The sequence below is a fragment of the Tiliqua scincoides genome, chromosome 1 (genome assembly GCF_035046505.1).
Source record: "Tiliqua scincoides isolate rTilSci1 chromosome 1, rTilSci1.hap2, whole genome shotgun sequence".
NCBI lineage: Eukaryota > Metazoa > Chordata > Lepidosauria > Squamata > Scincidae > Tiliqua > Tiliqua scincoides.
Genome location: NC_089821.1, coordinates 293337124 through 293353402, shown reverse-complemented (window position 1 = coordinate 293353402; position 16279 = coordinate 293337124). Strand labels below are relative to the sequence as shown.

The window sequence follows — 16279 nt, the reverse complement described above, 5'->3', positions numbered from 1 at the left end:
GGCCAATTAACCAGAAAATGAAAACGCAACTGCCTTATAGAACAAAAAGTGGATTTTCTTAACACAAAACTGACCCATGAGACTGATTGTTCTGAGAGCCAATGAGATGTTGTTATCATACAGCATGGAACCAATAAGATGTTAATATGAGTCAGCTCTTATTTCCATGTATCACAGCTACTCCTACTAACTGGTAAAAAGGCACTTTTTCAAGTGGTGCTTCTCTTATATTTAGCAGGGGGATATTAATCATCCCTCTTCACCCCAGCACAGTCTCTCTAACCCAGGGGTGCTCAATAAGTCGATTCCGATCTACTAGTCGATTGCCAGGCAAAATGAGTTGATCGCAGGCTTCTCTCCCGTCCAGGCATCCCTGGGAGTGAAGCATCCCTGGGAGTGAGCCCTGCCCTGGGAGTGAGCTCCTGTCCACGCATCCCTGGGAGTGAGCCCTGTTGACTCTACTGGGGGTGACTCTTGAGTAGACCTGGAGAGGAGCCGCTGGCAGGCTTCTCTCCTGTCCAAGCATCCCTTCCATCTGTTGGTTCTGTGTGCAAGGGGTTTTGCACTGGTCTTGCTGTGATGTCTATATAGAGATCTTCCCTCCCCCACACCTTTCCCTTGTTTTTGCACTGGTCTGTATAGAGATCTGCTCCCCCCCCCCACTTATATTGGAATTGAGGAAGATCTGGTGAGGAGGTAGATGTGGTGTCAGCAGTGGCCGCTTTAAGGGTAAGGCCTGGGCATCCAGCAGCGTGTGCTGCACAGCTGCAGCCACTTGAAGGCAATAGGGCCCTCAGGGATATAAGAGCACCTGAGGCAGGAAGGGCTGCACTTATTTATGTGAGTCAGCCTTTTCCTACATGAAGATCTTTAAGTCCAAGTACCATTCCACCATGACTGATGAACATTTGGAAGCGGGCTTGAAGCTGGCTGTCAGCAGCTACTGTCCGGGCTATGCATCCTTGGCTGATTCACTTCAGTGCAAGTCATCAAAGTAAATTCAAGTAATTACAAAAAATGTTTATAGTTAATTATGTTGTGTTGTGCAATATTGGCTCATGTGGTTATGCAAGGTACACCAACATACATTGTACACATAAATGTTATATGTTATGATGGCGCGAACATTGTAAAAAAACTCTGGTTGATCTCTGGGCCTTGCTGGGTTTCAAAGTAGCTCTCGAGCCAAAAAAGTGTGAGCACCCCTGCTCTAACCAATAAGGGGTGCATGTTTTATTTATTTACTTAAGTCCGAAGGACACACTCGAGCTTCCGGTTTGCCTCTGCAAGCTCCGGAGATGCCCGAGCTCGGCTGGAAGTGCGGTGGCAGAAATGTCAGCACCATCTATGAATGAAAGGAAGGCTTGCTGGGGAGCCTGAGATGATTACTGGAAGTGCTTAGATGAAAACATGGAAGATTCATCCAAGTGTGAAAAATTTAGGTGCTCTTTTGAAAGTGTATGTCCACAGCAGTGGGTTAAATACTTTAACAGAAGAAGAGATTATTTAAAGTACAAAGCAAAGCTGGAAGCAGGTGAATTTCAACCTTTGGAAACAACTGAGAAGTCATAGCTACTCATCAGCTTTTTAAACTACATCCATCATGGAGGAGTTTGCAGAATAAAAGCACTGTGTGCAAAAGCCACTTTGAATTAAAACACTGGTGTGATGCCTAGAATGGTGATTTGGCACTTTATTTACTTAATTAAATTTGATTTTGTCGTGGAGGGTGGGGCTACAAAATCTTCTTTGATCCCAGGTAACAGATTTCTTAGCTATGCCACTGGCTAGGGAGAGGTGGCAGATCAAGTGGGTGGTGAACTGCTGGAGGGAGGAGGCAAGTTTCCCCCCAGTTTGCACTTTCTAAAAAGCCTGAGTATGATGTCACTTCCGGTTGTGGCATCACTTCTGGGGCATCATTTTGAGCTCTGCACTGGGCTACATGTTCATTAGCTACGCCACTGGGTTCTGCCCTAGCGTGAGCTGGGCAAATGGAAACTGACATAGAGCATACATTCAAAGAGCAGTACTGTGTTTTTTCCCCTCTGCATAAAGCTTTATGTATGTGAGTGGTACTATATAAAATAATAATGTAATGAACCTGGTTGAAAGAACTGCATGGTTATTTAACACCTCCATGAAACTGTTGGGGGAGATCATCTGGGGCTTAAAGTTGGTGCCATCAATATGCTGGTCACAGCCAGAGCTATTTCTCTGTGTCATGTCATTTGTGTGTCATCTCTGTGTCATGTCATGTCTGTATTATTTACAGGTCATGCCTCATTATCCATTGGGGTTCCGTTCCAGAACCTCTAGTGGATAAAATCAGTGGAAAAATAGCGTTAAAGACCCAATTCCAGGTTTCTTGCTCCTCTGTTGTTGCCCCAAAATGCATTGGTATAGACACTGTGCTGCATTCAGCCACAAGATGGGGTGAATAATGGAATCTAATGGAATGAAATTTTAATTATTTAGTAGGCGAAGGTAGGAAATTGAATTTTAGTGCTTTTCTTCCCTTGCTATAAGGCATTTAAAGGTGGACCTTGGTATCAGTGTAAGGCAAATCAGTGAATACCAAATCAGTGGATACCGAAGTCCCACCTGTGTTTTATTTTTGTGAGCTGCCTTGGGCATCTTGGAAATGTGGCATATAAATCTTTCAAATACATGAGAGAGAGAGAGAGAGAGAGAGAGAGAGAGGTGGTGTAAAGTTGCACTGCTTTTGACTTAGTCAGATTTATTAGCGGCTTCTAAGAGTGAACATTACCCTACTGCCCAAGAATGGATGGATGTGTGCATGCAGGTTTGTTATTGAGGAGGGTGAGTGTATGTATCTGTGGCATGGAGGGATCATGAAGATGGGCTGCTTTGATGGAGCACTTTGGAGAGATAAACCAGATACTGCTTTTTAGTTCAAGGTAGCTGTGGGAGAGGTCCAAATTGGGTAAGTGGTGCTGAAGGAAAGAGTAGTAAACTCTCAAGCTGCTAGTTGTCCCACGGGGGGATAATATACAGGCACCCGCAAGTTACTTGTATCTCCTTCATGCAGAAAATAGTTTTGGGGGAACTTTAAATGGGGAAAAAAAGCATTAAACGTCCCCTTCCCTGCACCACTTCCTGAAGCTGATTTGGAGCCCCAAAGGTGTTCTGAAATGAAGACAACCCTTGTGTGACAGTCATTGCAGATCTCCCAGCATCTTGTCATATCTGGCATTGTGACAGAGTGAGTGCTTGCACTGATATTGGAAAGCGAGCTCTGCAAGAAATGAAACCAAAAGAAAAAAAGTCCTAGAAAAATAGAAAACAATTGGGCTCGGGTTCTTTGACATGCAGAATATTTATCAGTGGAATCTATCTGTATGTTTAGATGGTTTTTATGCTTAATATATCTAGAATATTGATTTTCAGCAAAGAATTTTACAAAGTATTATTTCACTGTTTTACATTATGTGCACATATTTGAAACACACCCAACTGGCCAATAAATCAGCCTATGGATGCATTTCAAATCTTACTTTAAGCAAGCCATTACAAAGTAGCTTGAAAAATCCTGTATCATGCAGGCGTTCGAAAGTGCTGTTAAAACTCTCTCTAGGTTCACAGTAATATTATCCAGTACCATACCCAAATTGAGTCTTTTGTCTGCATTACATGTTTCCGTCACAAAAATATCTGCTGCATTTCATCTAAATAGGTCTAGTACACTGCAGAATAAAGTTTTAGTGTAATTGAAAATGTAATCGATAGCACCCAGAGCAGTAAATAAATCACTGGGATTGTTAATTCAAAGGACTGTAAAGTAATTTGTTGAACACTGTAACAGCTAGTGTAAAATCATATTAGCAATGGTAAAGGAATGAAAAGAGAACTATAATTTAATTCTTTCAGCTGCCTACAGGAAATGTTTTTGAATCCTCATGGGATATAATTCATTGTATTTGTTTTACTAAAAGGCTGGTCAAGCTGCTAATTTTTAATAACATATTAAAAATTATAATGCATTAAGTATACGTGTGCCCAAGAGAAAACAAAAATATTGTTCTAAATGTTTTTGGACGACTTAGCAGTTAGACGATGGTGAACTAAACTAGACATGAGATTAAAAACACATTTTTTCTTTCTTTTAAAACCACTGTAGGGGGAACCAATCTGAATTATGACCACAGTGGGGATAGAAGGAGTTGAATGTTTTCCCCTGCACCATTTTCCCACTAGAACCCCCACCCTAAAGCTACTTGCTCCTGAAAGCTTTCTGCAATGGACCTTCAGGGGCAAGTAACTGCTAGGGGAGGAATTTGATGAGAAATCAGTGGGGACAAAATGGTTGAATGTTCTCCCCCCCCCCCATGGCCACTTTCTGAATTGAGCCCCCATTGGCTGTTATTTGGGAAAACTCAAACAAGACAATTATTGCATCCAGTTTGGCTCTATGTAAGTTTCTTCCGTAAAGTTATGTTGTAGCTGAAGGTGTCCAAGCAGTTATTTATGAGCAACAGTATATCTAGCAACCAGACTAGGAGCAATCGAAACCCAGCAACAGATGAGAAGAACACATAAACAAATTTACTGAATTAAAAAACACACACTTTGTTCTTATTTATGTAACAGAGGGAAAGGGATACAGATTTTGTGTGGTTTTTCTCATTTTGAAATGGCTGTTCAGGACCTGCCATTGTTTCCAGAGTCCAAAGATGGTATTTAGGCAGGCACAAAGTTGGGGGGGGGGGGAACTATCACAGAGACTGCAAAACTTGTTTCTGGTGTTACCGATAATGTGGCTTCAGGGTTTGCACCATAAAAATCACAGATCCAGCATAATCTGGTGCCACTATGGCACAAAAACATGGATCCAAGACATGGTTCTTCATGATTGTTTACATGCAATCTCCCTGATTCCACCATCAAATGACAGACCATAGCTTTGACAACCACAGGCTAAGGCCATTATCTTTGTGTCTACTTGGCAAGCTTCTGCAGAAGAGGGCAACTCTGGTTGACTGGGTAGCACCAGATCTAGGGGCAACAGATCCAGGGTAAACTGTGGATCCAGATGTGATCAGTGGTAGATTTGGGGCATTTTCTGTACAATTGACAGGGATCCTATCCTGGACCCAAGTTTTTGCACAATAGGGGTGTTGGGGTAGCACCAACTCTGCTTTTTGCTGTGTCATCTGTAGCCCGCAGATGTGATCTCTCACTTGATTATGGAATGGGGGGATTCTGTGTGAAATTCATGTGGGTCCAAACATCAAAATTTAAGTGCATCTGACCTTTTTCTTTTTTTTAAACCCAGACCTCTTTTTACCCATGGGCTGATATGGCAGAGAACATGCTCCTTCACCTTTGATGACTGCAATGAAAAATAGGGAAATTTAGCAAACATCACGTTTGTATTATGCTTTAGGGCAGTGGCTACCAATCTTTTTAGCACTGGGACCCACTTTTTAAAATGACACTCTATTGGGATCCAGCTAGGTTTACCAGACTGTAAAAAAAAAAGGAGATATAGAAAGAAATATTTATTTATAAGTAATGATAACTAGAAAAAAGACCCTGACACATTTATCTCCCTATATTTACACATGCTTGCAAACTGCAGGAGCCGAACACTTTGCAGGGCCATTAGCAGCTACAGTATCTGATTACTGAATAGCCTCAGGGCTTGTGGCAATTGGTTATCTGATCTTTCCATCACCCTGTGGCGACCCACCAAAAATCAGGTCATGACCCACCAGTGGGTCCTCCCGGCCCACAGTTTGGGAACCACTGCTTGCTTTAGGGGTGATAAAAACTTGACTTGATAGTATTGGTCTCTCCAACTATTAAAAACACTACATGTGCCCTAACTTTTATTATTATGGTTGTTGGCCACTTCCTTCTTTCAGGGATTCTTTATCCTCATACAGAACAGCTGTTTGTTAGATGGGAATGCAAACAGAAGAAATCAAGGTCCTTGTTGCTTAGCAACCAGCGCCATTTTGGGACGACAGTGACGCGAAACTACATTTCCCAGCATGCTGCGGGAGAGTCGGCCGCGCCATCTTGTCATTGCTCCTGACGCGGTTTCTTTGGTGGAGTGAAGGAAGCGGCGGTGGAGCGCCCCAAGAGAGCGGACGGCATGGCTCTCTTCCCTGCTTTCGCGGACGCCGTGAAGCCCGGGGAGGCGCCGGCGAGCGAGAGCGAAGGCTCCAAAAGAGGTAATGCCCCCCCGCCTGCTGTAATGGGCTCGTCCTCCAGTCCTGCTTGCTCCAGTCCTGCTTGGACCTGGAAGCCCCGCCCCTTTGGAGGGTCCTCGCGGCCCCTCCCTCTCCTGAGGGAAGTGCCTGCATCCCTTCAGAGGATGCTCGGCCTCCCTGGCTGGCTATTGCCTCTGGCAGGATGCAGGAGCCCAGCACTGACCATACCTGGTCTGCATGCTGAGCACACAGCGGTGGGGAGAGACTTGAAGCCCACCCTTGAGTTGACCCCAGCAGCTCCCATTCAGGGGCACACTCAGAAGGCACCAGACTGCAACCACTATGACTAATGACAGAACTTACAGAGAACATATACATGGAACGTATAGATAGAACATATAGAGCTCTTTTCCCTTTCACGCAACACCAGAACCAGGGGACGTCCACTAACACTGAGTGTCAGTAGAGTCAGGTGTATACTCAGAAGGCACCAAAGACTGTAACATTAATGACTAGTGATAGAACATATAGAGAACATATAGATGGAACATATAGAGCTCTTTCCCCTCTTACACAACACCAGGATCAGGGGACGTCCACGAAAACTGTCAGAAGAGTCAGATGTATACTCAGAAGGCAGCAAAGACTGTCACCATTTTGAGTAGTGATTGAACATACAGAGCTCTTTCCCCTCTCACACAACACCAGAACCAGGGGACATCCACTAAAACAGAGTGTCAGGAGGGTCAGATGTATACTCAGAAGGCACTGAAGACTGTAGTGATAGAACATATAGAATACATATAAATGGAACATGATAGAGCTCTTCCCCCCCCCTCACACAACACCAGAACCATGGGGCATCAATTAAAACTGAGTGTCAGGAGAGTCAGATGTATACTCAGAAGACACCAAAGACTGTAACCGTCATGACTAATGATAGAACAAATAGAGGGCATGTAGATAGAACATATAGAGCTCTTTCCCTTCTCACACAATACCAGAACCAGGGGACGTCCACTAAAATAGAGTGTTGGGAGAGTTAGGAGCAGACAAAAGAAAATACTTCTTTACCCAGCGTGTGATTGGACTGTGGAACTCCTTGCCACAGATGTTGTGATGGCATCTGGTCTGGATGCCTTATTGAGTGTTCATGTTTACAGCAGATCTAGAGGGACGGAGGCCAAAGAAGATTGTGGAGAAGGAAAGAATGCAAGTCCGGCTGGTTCTCCTTTCCAGTACTTTCCAGTACTATTCAAGCCTGAAGACTACTGTCTGAGATCCAAATTGTTAGGCCACAGAACAGCAGTTTTAATTTACTAGGAAGATGATGCTTGTTTCTAATTTTTTTTGAATAGATATATTTAACAATAATCCTAGTTAGATGGATGCTATTTTTCATTTACCCCCAAGAGAAAAGCTGTACAGTTGGCTCACATCTTACACATGACTGAGTTGCGTGAATTCAAGTATACACGTTCGGCCCCCTGCCAAAGACAGAGAAAAACAACAGTCTAAATAGTGCAGGCAATTCTGCTATCCCACTCACTCTTTTTATGCCTTGGAGGAAACCTAAAATGGGAGAATGAAGCTGCTGTTCTCTCAGTTGCCACGTGTCTCTCTCACCTTGTGCTTTTAGTTCTTAAAGAGACATATTTGAGGGAGTTTCGACTATACAGTACACAGTTTTGACTTGGCATGCTGACCTAGGAACATAACCCTTGCATAAGACCACCTGATCCCAAACTACTATCTGGATCTGGTAGTAGAAGATCGTTGGGTCTGTGCTTTGGTTGTTATGAAACATGCAGTTAGGTGGTGCAACTATTTTTTCCTAAAGCAGTAGTAGTAATACTTAGCATTTGGATAGCACTTCTGGGTATTCAAAGCACTTCATAAGTTTCATTTTGTAATCCTTGCAACAACCCTATAAGGTATTAATATCCTCATACTGCACCTGGGGAGAGTAAGAGCTTTTGGTTTGCCTAAGGCCACCTAGAGTCCAATCCTATTCTTCCCACCTTCCCACTGGTGCAGCCACAGCAGAAATGAGTGTGCTGTATCCAGCAGGGGAGCAGATCCAGAAGCTTCAGCAGGGAGCGGGGATTTCAATCCTTTTACCCCGTTTAAGCCTCCTGATATGCAATAGGTCTCCTTGGACCCATACTAGTCAGTCTGAGGAAAGAAAGGGAGGCTGCAGGGGAATAGGGTCTGGCATATGCCATCACCACCAAATTTGCTCCCTGTTATGCCCCCTCCGTGCCCAGTTTTGCCTTCCTGCCATCTTATTTGCCTTGGCAGGCCTTTGCTGAGACCTTTCCATTAGTGCACTACTCAGTGCGCTGCCAGAAGGTGCTTTATGGCCATTTTTTGGCAGCAGGTGCTGGTGGAATGTGCGTTCCACCAGCACTCACAGCCCATAGAATTGGGCTGGTGATGAGTTTGTGGCAGAGGTGAAACTTTAACTGGATTTGCATATTGGTCATTAGTCATCGAACTATTCCATCTCTTCAGTACATGGCAAAAGAAAAGGGTGATAATGCTGACATCTCATAAAATCTTTGGTAAAAATGCCAGAATGATTCACATGAAATATGTGCCTTATGAATATTCTCTTTTGGCTGAATATGCAGGAGCATTACAACCAGACACATGATAGTGGATCATCATGACATACAGGCAAGCTGAACCGGGCTTTTTCAGGGTTAAGCCTTTCTAATTTCTATTGTACTTACCTCCTGTTAAATATTTGTAGGACTACAGCTTATAAACATTAAGGGCTGAACTCGACAAAATGTCAAACATGGCAACTGAGGGCCCAATCCTATCCAACTTTCCAGCTCTGATGCAGCCACAATGCAACCCCGTAGTAAGGGAACACATGTTCCCATACATTGAGAATGCCCCAGTGACTGCCCCACCACCACAGGATGCAGTGCAGACTCCACTGGCACAACTGCACCAGCACTGGTAAATTGGATAGGATTGGGCTCTGAGTGATCAGCTTTCCTTCCTCCTTTAAGATTTCATTCCTAACAGACTTGATGAGATGTTATTGCGTAATGAAGTTCTCTGCCCCTGGTCCACATTATTGGTCTCTAATGGGATTGGATGGGGAAAATCATAAAATATGTTTTAGGAATGAAATATTACCAAAAGGGAAGGAAATTGGATGTGGGTGTTGCTGTTTTGGGGAGTAGACCTGTGTTTGCCATCCTATATACAGTAATTCCCACTGTTTGTACAGTGTAGTTGAAGTGGCCTGACCATCTTTCTGATAGGTGTTCCATTGTAACTATTAGATGAAGAAATCTCATTTTTGGATATTACACCATGTGTCAACTCTTACTCCTTTGCTTCATGAATCTTTCAAGGACTATAATACAGTACATGACTGTTATTGATGTTCTAACCACAGTTGTAAACTGTGTTATCTCCTGACAAGATAAACCTGCAGGTTTAAACAGTGGGAATTTTTTTTTTATTGATCTGTCTTCTGTATCTGCAGACTTGAACTGGCTTACTAATCCAAGTTTCTGCAGTGAGGATGCACTGAGACTACACCAGCATTCTTTAGAGGATGTAGACCTTGTTTCGGAGAAATCCCCAGTCCAAAGGTAGAGTATTCTATGACAACTTTCAGCATTGACTACTCCAGTGAACTTAGAGGCAAGAAAAGTGTGAGACCAGATTTATGGATCAAACTGAGTTGCTTATAAAATCATTGCTACAAGTTTTGTTTTCATGAAATTACAGGTGTAATTGCAGGTGGGGCTTTGTTATCTGCAGGGGATTTGTTCTTAGACTCCCCCATGGATATAGAAAACCTCGGATAATGAAGTCTGCGGTTTTCCTCCCTTTAAGCACTCTGAAGGCGACTGGACCTGTGTTCTGGTTGCCTCCACGGCTTTCTGAAGTCCCAGAGGCTGCAGCCTCTGTGGGCTTCAGAATGGTCTTTTTTACCAAAAGGTTTTATGCCATACAAGGCATTCTGATGTCCAGGGAAGCCCTCCAGAGGGCTCTGGTTGGGTCAAGCCTGGCTCAGCACAGGTCTGGGGGACCCTGTTGAGCCAGATCCGCAGATATATAATCCGTGGATACAGAGGCCGACCTGTATTTAAGCGTTTCCACCTCTTATAGGTCCAGTACATTCCTCATTCTTCGGTGAAGAAGAAAATGTATAGTTAATTTTCAGTTGTTGCCAAGAGTACATGAGGGCTATTAGTGAAATATTATAGTTCACTGTAATTATTATGGTGCTGTAGGGTTGTTTGTGCCTTCTTTGTGAAAAAAAATTCCAAAGAGCTGTTTTTTTGGGCCATAAAGAAAATTTGCCTGTGTAGTTGTGTTTGCTAAGCATTGCAGTAAATAATAGGATTATTGACTAGGGACCTTTTCCTAAGCACACAACTTGGTATGAATAACTATCTAATGGAAGCCCATTTCAGTTGGCTTTACTATGCCTAATTTTGCATAAGATGGGGCTGCTATGCAGAATTTGTTGGTTGCTTCTACAGAGCTTCAACACTAGGATTTTGTGGCATTTTATAGGCAACCTGTCATTTTTTAATGGTACCTGTTTGAAGAACTCTAAGGGCCCAATCCTATCCAGCACTAGAGCAGCAGCATTAAACACTCACTATTGTATCCTGTGCTGGATACAAGCAGGCTGGAGATCTCCTTTCAGGAAGGGGACATTTGTCCCCTTACCCCAAGTAAAGCCCCAGCCTGTTCACTGGGGCTTCTTGAGTCAGTGTTGGCTAAATCAGTGGCACAGACTCGGGAAGCCCTGTGTCGGGCTTCCAAACCCAATACGTGGGATAGGATTTGGCAGAGGAGAGCTCTGCTGGTTCCACCCCTTGTTCCGCCCTCCCCCAGCTCAGAAATGCCTCCCCCATACCCTTCCATCATTCCTTTGCACTTCTTGGCATTTACCCGCTCTCTCCTGGTGGCTGGGGCTTGAACCGCAGTATCAACACTGCGCCTCCCTGCCAACACTACTTACTCTCAGGGAGGTGCAAACTTGCCTTACAGTACATTTGTGACACCCAGTGCTGGTGCTAGGGCTGTGGCATTGGTGCTAAGATGCCATAGGATCAGGCTTCCCAGCTGCAATTTGAAGCACCCTTTTCAGGAATTAAGTCTCAAATACCACTCTGAAGGGTCTCCTTTCTTCAGGGGAGGCTTTAGGGGGAAGGCAGGGTGCAAGAGGCAGGATACAAGAGGCAGTCAGAATCTTGAAAAGTTCTACTATATCCCCAGAACATCTTACACTGCTCTTTGGATCTCAGCCAGCGTGCTTGAATGAATGCGTATTATTTTCAGAGCAAAGGATGGTCAGTGCTAATGGAAATATATAAAGTTTTATAGCTGTAATAAAATATTAGTTTAGATAGGAAGGAACAACACTTCACAATTCTGAGCGCTAATGCATTTTACAATAATTGGAATCCTATCAAGACCACCAAGGACCTATGTTGTTGGATGTTACTCTAACTTCCTCTCCAGTGTTGCTGAAATTCCTCAGCTTCTCAGAAAACTAGACTTTGGGCTAATCTGCAGTTTCATGAAATGACCTTGTGATATAAGTTTTTCACAAGCAAAAATAGCAATGGAATCTGTTGTTTTGCAGCTTTTTTTCTTCATTTTTGGATTTCTTTTAAACTGTTCTTATTCGTTCTTGAACATTGTAAGCCACTGTGATTGTCCCTTGTGGAACCGAAAGGTGGCAAACACATTTTTAAAAATACCACAGACACCTACCCATAAGCTGATCCCACAGATAAGTCGAGGACAGGTTTTTGAGCCAACAATCATGGAATTTTCTATGACCCTCGGATAAGTCGGGGGTTAAACTTAGGGGGGTGTCTGACTATAGTTTTGTCTGATTTAACCCAAGGCCAGATCCTGAAAAATAACCTACCACTAATTGTTACCTAAGAACTAATGTCTCTAATTTATTAAAAACATAGTAAAAGATCATAAGATACATTTTTATTCTTTTTAAATTCTGATCTTCACCACCTTTTTGTAAACACTATCGGAGTAAGTGCACAGTAAAACAGTGGCTCCCAACCTGGTATTCATGTACTCCCAGGGACACTCAACAGGACCTTTAGGGGTACTTGAAAAAGAATGGAATAATGGCAGAAATAGGCAGGTCATGCTCCAGAATGCCTTGCAAGGACCAGCAAGGCAGGGAGGGAGGTAGCTAGCTCGCTGTGAAAGCCTCACCAATAACTAGTTTTGGGTCATCAATTCATGTATGAACCAGAGATTGAAAACCAGCACAGTAAAAAAGCTGAAACATAATATGAACAGTGATCAATCACCCAGAATTTCTCAGCACACTTCTGGTGCAAAATAGTGCAAAGGCAGAGTGTTCTGTTCTTCAAACAGATGAAAAGAGAAAATATGTGATGAATACATGAAGTCTGGGTTTTCATAGAGAGGAGATGAGGGCTTGTATTATTACAGACATTTTGCTAATATGAAGGGTACAATTTATGGAAATAGGCTGCCAAGGGTTATGCAAGTGAAAAAGGTTGGGAAGCACTGCAGGAGAACCATGAATCAAATCCACTTTTAAGGTGTCTGGTGCTTTATACCAGAAGCTCTACATACAACCCATAACACATAACTGAGAGTGTGCAATACAATTCACAGCAGAGAGACACAGCTGCATATATTTGCAACCCTTTTTACTCAGAAGTAGACCCACTGCTTTCCATGGGTGTTATTCTTAAATAATGCTGCACTATTTAATTGTAGCCTAGGACTTTGTTTCAAATGGAAAGGAGGATCCCATCCTGATGTTGGAAAAAACCAGACCTGCTTTGCAAGCATTTGCAAAGCAGAACCAAGCTACAGCAGAAGGAAGGAGAATAAAAGGTTAACTTTGGCTGGAATTTCCCAGTTGCTGTAGAAACAGATGATCTCCATGCCTGCCTGCTGCTTGAGAAAGGAAACTTTTCAGAGTTGAAAAGCTCTGCCCTCTGATTGACCTGGAGATAAGGCAAAGTGATAATTTGAGCTTGATTACTTGGCAAAAATTTTAGTATCTAGGGTACTTTTGATTGTTTGAGTTCTAATTCACTTAATTCAACTAGCTTCCGTTTTTCTAATGAACACACAGATTTGAATTTTTTTTTTTTTAAGCAGATTTCTGGCAGGTTGTTCCATTTTCCCATATATTTAATAATTTGTGAGTGGTGGTGTGTTTGTAAGCAGGTTGGAGCCACCAAGGGAAAGTGAAACCAGTGAAAGTTTCCAAAAGTCACCTAAGAAAAAAAAGAGAAAGAAAAAACAGCAGCACCACAAAAGAGAAAAAAAGAGAAGGGATGAGAGAATCAGTGAGTCGGACACAGACAATGATGATAGACATGATGAAAGAAAAGGAGCAGAACTGAAGTACGTAAGTACTGTACACTTTATTACCAAACTTTGTGTTGGTCATGTTCTTTGTGTGATTCCTACTAGGTTCTGAACAACACTGTTCAAGAATGTGAGCACAAGTTGATGAGAAGTATTGTTATGGAGCAGGGGTGTGTTATGGACTCCCTGGTGCCCACTTGCATGTTTTCACCAAGGGAGAGTAGAGCCAGTGTGCAGGAGTGTACCTGTAATTTATGTGGTTGAAAGTGTCCTCTGATGGTAAAGAGAAAAGAAGCAGCAGTGGTTTATGTTGGGCTGAGAGGGAGGAATGGCTCAAGGAGGAATGGCAGTTGCACATTTGCCTTGTCACTTGGCACGCACTTTGCAACATGTGTCCTTCTACTCTTGGGCCTGTGAACATTATGATGAGTTATTCTTGAGCTTCAGACTTGACCTTTACTTGGCTAAATAAGTCTCCCCTTGTGTATTTGACCATTGTCAGAAGGGAAGGTAGTTTTAAATAGTCCTACTGTTTGTTTTGTGAATGTGTGGTGTGCATTGCTCAGAGTTTTGGACCTGGAAATTATGGGGTGGGAGAAAAAGAAGGCCGGTTTGAATACTGTCAGTGTGGCCACCTTAGTGTTTGGTGATTATATTAACCTCCTGTTTTAGACAGTTCAAAATGTGAAGCCTGATTCATTCAGTTTCTTGGTTTCTCTATATGAGATGGTAGGAGATCTACTGTTTTGGTTCTTGGAAAACAATTCTTCACTCATACCAGTGCTGCAAGTGGGATGACAAACTCTGCTTTGGAGAGCTGAGAGCTGAGATTGCAGGCTATGAAGTGTAGTATCAGTAAAGCTTTATTGTTTAGTTGGCTTTACTTAACCCCAACCTATTTTGCAAACCTGAAATAAATTTGTGCTGTGTTCATCATGAGCATCTTTTAACCGACCTCCTGGTCTGTCAGGAAAATTTTTTCAAAATGTTGAGATTTGTCACTTGGGGTTAAGGGCAGGAGGAAGGGTGTTTTCAAAATACAAATATAATGTGTTACTCCATGCTGTTTTATAGTTTGTCTTAATTTCAGATTACAGTTTCAGATAAATTGTGATACAACAGAGAGCAAATATTACTATATTTGTCTTTTATTGTCTTTAGGTATGAGTTTTTAGACCTTGAGTGATAAGCTGTGACTTTAAGGCTGCAATCCTAACCACACTTTCCTGAGAGTAAGCCCCATTGAACAAAATAGGATTTACTTCTCTGAGTAGACCTGGTTAGGATTGTGCCCTAACATGCATTAGGATACATCTCATTTTTCTATTCCTTCATACTAGGAAATAAGTTTTAGCAAGATTATTGGGATTGACTTACCAGAAGATTGTTTCTTTCTAGCCATTGTACAGACATGGTATATAATACTGTGCCTCATTATTTATTCTCCTTTTAAAAATAAGCAGTGGGCCTCCTTGGAAATATATTTTTATGTCCCCTGGATTTACAAGTCCCCATTTACTATTGATTTATTAGTGAACTACCAGCAAAAATTTGCTACAGTTTAAGATTTCTTTCTGATGCTAAATGGTGGTTATCTTTTCAAATGTATTGCTAGAAGGTTTATGTACAGTCACTTCCAATGTGTTCAGTTCAGTTCTTCTTTTCTTTTATTATAGATTTCCGCAATTCCTTAGGCCGCTAAGAAGATTCAGCCCCCTCCCACTCTTAACTTAAGCTTTGTAAACTTTATCTGTCCTGATTGCTCTGTATAAACATTAAGTCATAATAATAGCACAGAGTTATTAAAATACTAGGCCACAGTGCAGTACATAAAAAAAGAACTAGAGAAAAATTACTTACTGCATATTGGCATTTAGCAACTAGCACCAAATGAAGATGAGTCAGGTTTAAAAAAGAAAAGATTTTGGTAAATTTTAAACTTAGTGAGAAATAGTTATGTCCTGGTTTGTCAGCTAGACTTAGATGGAGTTGCATTAAGTTCAGTGGGGCTTTCTTTCCAATAACTGTGCATAGGATGATCATTTCTGTTCTTTGTTTTTTCAGTTTAGTTGACAAAGCCTCAAACGTGAGCAGTCACTCTATCTGGCTCGATGATATTCAGGGCCTGACCACAGAAGTGTTCAGAACAGATAAAAAAGCAGACCCTGCAAATTGGCAGTACAAGTCACTGTATCGAGGGAACATCGCAAGGTAATGAAATTTGCAGCTCTGAAATTTTACACAAGTGAGGGTCTTGGTGATCCATTGCTGAAAGTGCGCATGGAGAATGCTTTGACCATGATCCATCCTTCTGCTGCGTGGAAATGGTTCCTATGGTGCGCAATGTGATCCTCTTTCTTTCCTCCCTTATATTTTGCTGCCCTTTGGACGGATGTGAACATGTGGCTGTTACATAGCATGGAAGTCCATTAATATGGGGGTATATCCAGCAATCGTGCTCCTTGCCAGAGCTGCATTAACAGATTTCTTGTGCTTCTAGCAGAGTTTCTTATGTCCTACTTCTTAACACCTTTCTGGATCAACATGCTCTTGCTAGTTTTTGCTGCAGGCTTGTAGAAGTTATGGAATAATTCGCGCTATTATTGCACATGGTTTTCCTACTTCTGTGAAGTGCTATCTCCCTTCTTGCACAGCTAAGAGTGGCACTGTGATCCAGAGGTGAGAGCAGGAGATGAGCTTTTGGAAGCTCCATTTATAGTAATGATTTT

The 16279-nt window shown here is 42.4% G+C and overlaps 1 protein-coding gene and 1 pseudogene across 2 annotated transcripts in view; both read left to right on the top strand.

Moving 5' to 3' along the window:
- Positions 1 to 1332: 1332 nt before the first annotated feature.
- Positions 1333 to 1688, top strand: LOC136636844 (cytochrome c oxidase assembly factor 6 homolog pseudogene; annotated as a pseudogene).
- Positions 1689 to 6084: 4396 nt separating this feature from the next.
- NRDE2 (NRDE-2, necessary for RNA interference, domain containing) overlaps positions 6085 to 16279 on the top strand; it is a 29121-nt gene continuing 18926 nt past the window's right edge. The window contains exons 1-4 of one of the 2 annotated variants that reach the window (XM_066628323.1): positions 6085 to 6197; positions 9685 to 9793; positions 13407 to 13586; positions 15615 to 15761. In XM_066628323.1, the coding sequence (XP_066484420.1) occupies positions 6119 to 6197; positions 9685 to 9793; positions 13407 to 13586; positions 15615 to 15761 (515 nt within the window). In that variant the 5' untranslated portion in view covers positions 6085 to 6118. Of the gene's footprint in view, positions 6198 to 9684; positions 9794 to 13403; positions 13587 to 15614; positions 15762 to 16279 lie in introns of both variants that reach the window. The other variant, XM_066628315.1, reaches the window with a different exon arrangement.